The 9,279-nt window shown below is 44.9% G+C and overlaps 1 protein-coding gene across 1 annotated transcript in view; it reads left to right on the forward strand.

Moving 5' to 3' along the window:
- LOC107299879 (potassium voltage-gated channel subfamily KQT member 2-like) overlaps positions 1 to 6,101 on the forward strand; it is a gene marked incomplete at both ends in the record, with an annotated part of 11,332 nt that extends 5,231 nt beyond the window's left edge. Inside the window, 4 exons of the mRNA XM_015829220.1 lie at positions 1,566 to 1,691; positions 2,800 to 2,910; positions 4,317 to 4,412; positions 6,007 to 6,101. Coding sequence (XP_015684706.1) covers positions 1,566 to 1,691; positions 2,800 to 2,910; positions 4,317 to 4,412; positions 6,007 to 6,101 — 428 coding nt within the window. The remainder of the gene's footprint in view (positions 1 to 1,565; positions 1,692 to 2,799; positions 2,911 to 4,316; positions 4,413 to 6,006) is intronic.
- Positions 6,102 to 9,279: the final 3,178 nt, after the last annotated feature.

The raw sequence follows: 9,279 nt of genomic DNA on the forward strand, positions 1-9,279 counted from the left end.
CTCTTCTCTTCTCTTCTCTTCTCTTCTCTTCTCTTCTCTTCTCTTCTCTTCTCTTCTCTTCTCTTCTCTTCTCTTCTCTTCTCTTCTTCCCTTCCCTTCCCTCTTCCCTTCTCTTCTCTTCCCTTCTCCTCTCCTCTCCTCTCTTACCTTACCTTACCTTACCTTACCTTACCTTACCTTACCTCTTCTCAAGAGTTATTGTGCACATTTGAGGTGAAAAAAAAAAGCTGTTTGGGGCATGGCAAACAGAAATTGGAGGGAGAAACCTGGATGCACAATGGATGCCTTTGTTCTTCCTGCTTACTGAAGCATGAAAGCACCACATGCCCAGAGATCATTTTCTCCTCAATTAAGCTTTTTTCTCTCTCTATTTATTATCACAACTGGCATCCGGTGCCTATAATCCCTTGGTCACTCAATTGATGCCTGAATTGCCATTAACCCTCCTTTAATCACGGCATCTATCTTTAGATCCTCTGATTGTCAGCTATTGCTGGAGAGCTGTTTATGGGCTAAGCCTATTTTGAGGTTATTTGTCCGTGATCTGTGTCTCCTCGTTCTGTGCTTTGTGTCATTCTGGTTGTGTTGGGTGAAGGTAGCAATTATGATTTAGACCTCCTGGTGCAGTGGCTGAAACTTTTACTTGCGTATTTGAATCTCTCCTGATGCCTCTGAAATCTGCCTCATTTGTATTTATTTTATTTTTAATCCCACCTTTATGACTTCATAAGGAACTCGGGGAGGCGAATATACCCAATACTTCTTCCTTCTCCTATTTTCTCCACAACAACAACCCGGGGGGGGATGGGTTGGGCTGAGAAAGATGGATTGGCCCAAAGTCACCCAGCTGTCTTTCATGCCGAAGGCAGAACTAGAACTCACTAGAAAACACTGTCTCCTGGTGATTGGCCCAAAGTCACCCAGCTGGTTTTCATGCCTAAGGCGTGACTAGAACTCACAATCTTCTAGTGATTGGCCTAAAGTCACTTAGCCGGCTTTCATGCCTAAGGCAGGACTAGAACTCCCAGTCTCCTGATGATTGGCCCAATGTCACCCAGTCAGCTTCCATACTTAAGGTAGAACTAGAACTCCCAGTCTTCTGGTGATTGGCCCAAATTCACCCAGCTGGTTTTCATGCTTAAGGCGTGACTAGAACTCACAATCTCCTGGTGATTGGCCTAAAGTCACCCAGCTGGTTTTCAGGCCTAAGGCAAGACTAGAACTCACAGTTTCCTGGTGATTGGTCCAAAGTCACCCAGCTGGTTTTCAGGCCTAAGGCAAGACTAGAACTCACAATCTCCTGGTGATTGGCCTAAAGTCACCCAGTTGGTTTTCATGCCTAAGGCAGAATTAGAACTCACCATCTCCTGGTTTCTAGACCAGCAACTTCATCTCTAAACCAAATTGCCTCTGCCATATCTGTGTTCCTCTATTTGTCTCATGGCACCAGTATCCGAGTAATATTTTTTCCTCCCTTGAAGTCGGGGACGACTGACGAAGCGGATGTGGGTGGAGATACATCCCAAAGCTATCTACCCTTCATTTTTCTCTTTCGCTGTTTGCAGGAGTTGATCACCGCTTGGTATATTGGATTCCTGTGCCTAATTTTAGCCTCCTTCCTGGTGTACTTGGCTGAGAAAGGAGAAAACGACCATTTTGATACCTATGCAGATGCCCTGTGGTGGGGCCTGGTGAGTATCTTTTGCTTGCCAGTTTCAGGCCATGAATTTCTGGCTATCAACGTAGCTGTCATGCTTCCAGACAGATGAAACTCTTCAAAAGAACTTCGAGGCATTGTTTACCTTAAAGAGTCTTTTATTCGAGAAACAAAGTATCGGCACTACATAGTGGAAGCCAAAAACTGAATTCCCCTCTCCTGGGCACAAAGTAACAAAGCACAATTCCCTCCTCCAATTAACAGTCATAAATCACATTTCCCAATTAGCTTGAAGCACGGGCTTTCTCTTTAGCTCTCCAGCCTGCCAAATCTTTATCAACTCTGGGTGCAAGAACTCTGGACCAGTTCCATGGAGAGAGGTTTTTCCGTGGACCGGAGGGTGCATGGTTTTGTGTGCTGCCTCCATCCCGTGGATGGGGCTTCGCTTGTTTGCGTGGCCCGGTTGCTGGCATGCTGCAGCCCAGTACTGGTCCAAGGACTGGGGGTTGGGGATCCCTGCTCTAAGAAGTCCTCTCATTAGGTGGCCAGAGTATTTGAACCTCAGCTTCAGCATCTTATCTATTGCTCACCTTTATACAATCTCAAATGCTTTTTTTTAATGCCTAGGCCAGTGATGGCGAACCTTTTAGAGACCAAGTGCCCCAAAACTGGCCCCGCCCCTTCTCCACCCCCTGCCCCGCCCTCTGCTCCACCTCCCCATCTCCCGCCCCGCCTCCAGGGCCCGTCACAGATCGCCCAGGCAGCCCAGCAGCGCTATGGTGGCCACGCCCTCTGCCCGCGCCCTGCAGCATCAACTGTGCACGATGGGGGTGTGAGGGCAGAGTCTTATCTACGCTGCCTGGCTGCCATGTCCTTGGCTGCGCTGCTCTGCGTGGGCCACACTCAGGGGCGACTCTCCTTTAGGGGGGCTGCTGGAGAGGAGGGGATTGTGGGGGGAGGCAAGGCTGGGACAACGACATGTGTGCCCACAGAGAGGGCTCCGAGTGCCGCCTCTGGCACCCGTGCCATAGGTTCGCCACCACTGGCCTAGGCTGACTTACGTACAGCAGATTCTTTTGATTGTGTTCCTCCGCCAATCTTGACTTTGCAGATTTCATGCAACTATCTCTGTTTTCGTCCAGATTACCCTGACCACCATTGGCTACGGGGACAAGTATCCACAAACCTGGAATGGGCGTCTCCTGGCAGCAACCTTCACTTTGATTGGGGTTTCCTTTTTCGCTCTCCCCGCAGTAAGTAAAGTCCTTTCCTTTCCTTGAAAAAAAAAAGCCAGATCATATCCAGGGCCGTGACTCACTTCGGATGGAAAGCATCTGGATTGCCTCTGATCTCAGAGTAGTTTCTAAGCCTAGATCGTGGCATTTTTTTTGTCGGAAGAAGGAACTGTTTTACTCGGTGACGAAGTTGAATGCGTCTGCAGGTAGTCCTTGACTTACAATCGTTCGTTTAGTGTCCATTTGAAGTTACAACGCTGCTGAAAAAGAGCGTCCTCCTGTTTAATGAACGACTCAGTATTGCGTAACCTGATTCTTGACAAACCTAATGGGAAATAATACTGTACTTAATATAAAAAATATAGAACCGTTATTGAGACTCTAGAAAGATTGCAGAGAAGAGCAACGAAGATGATTAGGGAACTGGAGGCTAAAACATAGAAGGACGGTTGCAGGAATTGGTGATGTCTACTTTAAGGAAAACAAGGATTGGGGTGACATCCAGTTTTGGTCACCACGATGTAAAAAAGATGCTGAGACTCTAGAAAGAGTACAGAGAAGAGCAACAAAGATGATTAGGGGACTGGAGGCTAAAACATATAAGGAACGGTTGCTGGAATTGGGTCTGTCTAGTTTAATGAAGAGAAGGACGAGGGGGGACATGATAGCAGTCTTCCAATATCTCAGGGGCTGCCCCAAAGAAGAGGGAGTCAAGCTATTCTCCAAAGCACCTGAAGGCAGGACAAGAAGCAATGGATAGAAACCAATCAAGGAGAGAAGCAACCTGAAACTAAGGAGAAACTTCCTGACAGTTAGAACAATTAACCGGTGGAACAACCTGCCTCCAGAACCTGTGAATGCTCCAACACTGGAAGTTTTAAAGAAGAGACTGGACAGCCATTTGTCCAAAATGGTGTAGGATTTCCTTCCTGAGCAAGGGGTTGGACTAGATGACCTCCAAGGTCCCTTCCAACTTTATTATTATTATTATTATTATTATTATTATTATTATTATTATTATTATTATTATTATTATTATTATTATTATTATTATTATTATTATTATTATTATTATTATTATTATAGCAGTGTCCCACTATCTAAGTGGCTACCACGAAGAAGAGGGGGGTTAATCTATTCTTCAAAGCGCCTGAAGGCAAGACAAGAAATAATGGGTGGAAACTAATCAAGGAGAGAAGCAACCTCGAACTAAGGAGAAATTTCCTGACAGTTAGAACAATTAATCAGTGGAACGACTTGCCTCCAGAAGTTGTGGGTTGTGGGTTTAAAAACTCACTGGAGGTTTTTAAGAAGAGAATGGACAACCACTTGTTTGAAATGTATAGGTTCTTGAGCAGGGTGCTGGCCTAGGAGGTCTCCCAAGGTCCCTTCCAACTCTGTTATTTGGTTAATTTAATTTTCAGGGAATTCTAGGTTCCGGCTTTGCCTTGAAGGTTCAAGAGCAGCATCGTCAGAAGCACTTTGAAAAAAGGAGGAATCCTGCAGCTGGCCTAATTCAGGTAAGCAGAGAGAATGGGTGGGTGGGAGGCTGAGGGGCTCAGGGAAGGTCGGATCTCTGAGGAGAGAGAAATGGATCAAAAAGGTGCTGAAAGAGAATTGATTCACGCTGCAAAACCTTCTAGGGCAGGAGTAGGCAACCTTGGCTCTTTTATGACTCATGGACTTCAACTCCCAGAATTCCTGAGCCAGCCATGCTGAGGGGAAAGGGAGAGGTTTCCAAGCTGAGCCATGCTGGCTCAGGAATTCTGGGAGTTGAAGTCCACGAGTCATAAAAGAGCCAAGGTTGCCTACCCCTGTTCTAGACCAAGGATCTCCAATCTTGGCAACTTTAAGACTTGTGGGCTTCAACTCCCAGAATTCCCCAGCCAGACAACTTTAAGACTTGTGGCCCTCAACTGCAGTGATTTGCTTAACCACTGTGGCAAAAAAGGTTGTAAAATGGGGCACGCTTCACTTAACAATCACCTTGCTTAACAACAGAAATTCTGATCACGGTGGTGGTTGTAAGATGAGGACTCCCTGTAAGTTAAAGATTAAGACAATGTGGTTTCTCCCCTGCAGAATCTAAGTTAGCAATAGCAACAGCACTTAGACTTATATACCGCTTCACAGGGCTTTACAGCCCTCTTTAAGCAATTCACAGAGTCAGCCCCCAACAATCTGGGTCCTCATTTTACCAACCTCGGAAGGATGGAAGGCTCAGTCAACCTTGAGCCGGCCAGGATCGAACTGCGGGCAGTTGGCAGAGTCAGCCTGCAATGCTGCATTCTAACCACTGCATTACCACAGCTCTTAATAGCAATAGCTCTTAGACTTATATACTGCTTCACAGTGCTTTTTACAGCTTTCTCTGAGTGGTTTACAGCAGAGGTCACCGACCTTTGTCAGTTGGTGGACCGGAGGAAAAAGGAGGTGGAAGCATTTTATATGCGTGCGTGTGTGCACGCATGAGGCCGCGAGCACGTGCACGCCGCAAACGGCGTGATACTTACTAGCCCTGCCCTGTTCTTGCATGGCACAGCGCCTTGTTTCTGCGCCCAATGGTGTGACGATGGCTGTTTTTGTGACTTGCAGTGCCACAGCCACCCATTTTTGCACCCCGCTGTGTGGCGGTGCCCATTTTCACAACCCGTGGTGTGGCGGCGGCCTGTTTTTGCACCCTGAGGTGTGGTGGAGTCCCATTTTTGTGCCCCGAGGCGTAGCGGCGTCCTGTTTTTGTGCCCCGTGGCCGCGGCGCTAGTGCAAGTGAGGGGGTATGTGCATACATGCACGCGCACTGGCCAGCCTGTCCTGCAGCCTGGTGGCCAATAGGCCACGGCCCACTACCGGGCCACGCCCCACAGGTTGGGGAATCCTGGTTTACAGAGTCAGCATATTGCCCCCAACAATCTGGGTCCTCATTTTACTGACCTTGGAAGGATGGAAAGCTCAGTCAACCTTGAGCTGGCCAGGATCGAACTGCTGGCAGTGGGCAGAGTCAGCCTGCAATATCACATTCTAACCACTGCGCCACCAGCAAGTTAACTTCAATATTTGCTTGTTTTATAGTTTTTTTTGAAATCACATCTGCCTCTCCTTCCTATATTCTCTCAGGCTGCCTGGAGGTTTTACGCCACTAACCTCACCCGAACCGATTTGCACTCTACCTGGAATTACTACGAACGAACCGTCACCGTTCCCATGTACAGGTAAGCATTTCCTGTGGGTCCATGATTCCTCTACAAGTAGTCCTTGACTTACAACCATTTGTCTAGTGACCATTCTAAATTACAACGGCACTAAAAAAAGTGATTTATGACTGTTTTTCACACTTGGGACCGTTGTAGCATCCCCATGGTCATGTGATCAAAATTCAGACGCTTAGAACTGACTCATATTTATGACTCATATTGCATGACCCTGGGACCTTCTACAACCCTCTGGCAAGCAAAGTCCATGGGGAAGCCAGATTTACTTCTATTGTCTTACTTAACAACTGCCGTGATTCACTTAATAACAATGGCAAGAAAGGTTGTAAAATGGGGCAAAACTTACCGGTAACTGTTCTGCTCAGCAACAGAAATGTTGGGCTCAATTGTGGTTGCAAGTCGAGGACTACCCATATTTCTGTCCATTTTGCTTATTTTTTTGTTATGTTCAACAAAATGTTCTGTTCTCATTGTGTGAGTGTTGTTGTTTTTTAAAACTCACTGGGAAGTTCTCTTTTCGGAAGTCCCTTTTTGTTTTCAAATGCTGGATTTAGATTTATTTCTCCATGGCTTATGTTGGTTTATATTAATTTGTTTTTCTTTTCTTGCACATTTATGTTTCTCCATCTTGCGTTGGCCACCGTCTTTATTTTTCTACACCTGTTCTCGGTGGTGGGTTTTATTTTCTGACAATTGCCATGTCAGAAAGCTGAAGACGATCTGAAAGGCTGGCCTTGAAAAGTAGGTAAAAAAATAATAATAACCCCATTTTCCAGTTCTTTCCCATGACTTTTCTCTTCCTGTAGCATTTAGCATGTTGACCTGTGCTGTTTTTGTCCGTGATGTGGAAAATGAATTGTGGAACATCCTTTCTGATTCCTTTCCTGATCAGCCTAGAGCAGGGGTCTTCAAACTTGACCCTTTTATGACTTGTGGACTTCAACTCCCAGAATTCCTCAGCCAGGCGTGCCTGGCTGAGGAATTCTGAGAGTTGAAGTCCACAAGTCATAAAAGGGCCAAGTTTGAAGCCCCTGGCCTAGAGTTACATTTCTTAACCTCAGCAACTTTAAGACGTATGGACTTCAACTCCCAGAATTCCAGAGCCAACATAGCTGGCAGGGAGAGTTGAAGTCCATACATCTTAAAGTTGCTAAGGTTGAGAAACAATGGCTTAGAGTAACTAAATAATTTCAGTTTCTAACAAGAAACTTAGTGGGGAGCAGAACACATGGAGAACACGGTTACCAATTCTTTGTGAAAATAATCTTCAGGCAGAATGATGGTCACAGCATAAAGTAGCCTCCTCTAGTATGTGTCTTCCAGGTATATAGGAATTGCAGTTCCCAGAATTCCCTGGACTGTGCTGATTGGGAATTTGATGAAGAGAGAACCCCCTCATTGGGAGAGAACAAGATTGGGGAAAGTAGCTGTAGATTTATTGACTCAACTTTTGCATTAAGAGAACTTTAGCCGACTATAGAAATGGTTGTAGTTGATTGGTGAGATTGGATACTTGTACATTCTTTCTTTTGTTGAATGAGCAAGGAGCAGAATCTGGCTGTTTGGATGTAGAAGCTAAGCAATTTCAGGCCTGATTAATATTGGATGGGAGATTGGAAGAGTGGAAAACAATTAGAAAATTAGAAATTAGAAAAAAATTAGAAATTGGGGGGGGGAGAAGAAAAATTCCCAGGAAGTGACAATGAAATAAAATGAACAACGTCACAACATTTATTAGAAAGCAAGTTTGATGTAGTGGTTAAGGTGCTGGTTTAGAAACCAGGTGACGGTGAGTTCTAGTCCAGCTTTAGGCATGAAAGCCAACTGGGTGACTTTGGACAGTAATTTCTAGTTCCACCTTAGGCAGTAAAGCTGGCTGGGTGACTTTGGACCAATCACCAGGATATGGTAAGTGTCAAGGTTCCAACTAATGAAACCAAATAAATCAGAACTCCGAGCCTTGAAGTTTCCTCAAAGAACATGTTTATTGGATACATAATATTGGCAGGGTCAAAAGTGAAACCAACGCTAAAATTCTCCTTAGGGATTCAGTGTAACTAAATGTAACAGTTCCCTCCCCTCTGCTATGCTATTGATCATGCTACCCAATAAAAGCAATTGACGGGCTCCGTGAAACTTCTTCTCTCCACCTTCCAGCTCCTGTGGGAATGACCTTGGTTCCCATGGGACCGCTCCATGTTTAGTCTAGCAATGCTGTCCTTTTCTTTCCCCCTTACCCCCAACCTGTGGCAACTTAGAACGACAAAGATGGCTTCACCCAGGTTCGTTTCAGAAGTTGACAGTAAGTTCTAGTCCCGCCTTAGTCATGAAAACCACCAGTGAGTTTGGACCAATCACAAAGAGAAGGTAAATTCTAGTCCTTGACAAGGCTTCAAGCATGATATTCTTTTCAGTAAGAGCAAATGTAATCTTGTCTCATTAAAAAAAAACAAAAACAAAATCAGATCAGGAATCCTGGATGAAGCCCAAATCCTCCCTGTCCTTCTGGATGAGTGTGTACCAAGACGATGCAGTTCAGTGGAGGCCAGTCAGACGTGAGAGATTTCAGCGCAGGGAACCTTGGTTCAACGGATAGTTGATCAGATAATCACAGACCGCTGTGTTTCTCCTGGCTTATTTCATCATTTCTGCTTGCTTCGGCACCCCCGGATATGCCAAGATATGTATTTGGAAGCCTTGATATAATCGCTTTGCTCACGCTTAGCAGGAAACAACCCCTTGATCTATTTTTATAGAGCTTCTCGGGCACCTAAGCTAAGCCGAGCTCTATCCTTTGAATAATTGATTGGGGTGGTGAATTTTTAATCTCCTCAGTAAGAGTTGTGATCAAATTCACTTCTGCATTTTTGCAGGGGCTCTGCTAATGTCCCTTGCTTTTCTAGTTGCAGCAGTAGGGAAGACTTTGAATAGCGAGATGGATGACTTATCAATTTGATTGATTGATTAATAAACAAACAAACAAACAAATAAATAAATTGGAGATGGGCGACTTATCAATTTAATAAATAAATAAGTAATTAAGTAAGTAAGTAGGTAGATAGATAAAAAGAAAGAAAGAAAGAGAAAGAAAGATAGATAGATAGATAGATAGATAGATAAATAGATAGATAGATAGATAGAAAGATAGATAGATAGATAGATAGATAGATAGATAGAT

This window comes from Protobothrops mucrosquamatus, unplaced genomic scaffold (genome assembly GCF_001527695.2).
Source record: "Protobothrops mucrosquamatus isolate PMUCROS unplaced genomic scaffold, P.Mucros_1.0 scaffold5652, whole genome shotgun sequence".
Taxonomy (NCBI): domain Eukaryota; kingdom Metazoa; phylum Chordata; class Lepidosauria; order Squamata; family Viperidae; genus Protobothrops; species Protobothrops mucrosquamatus.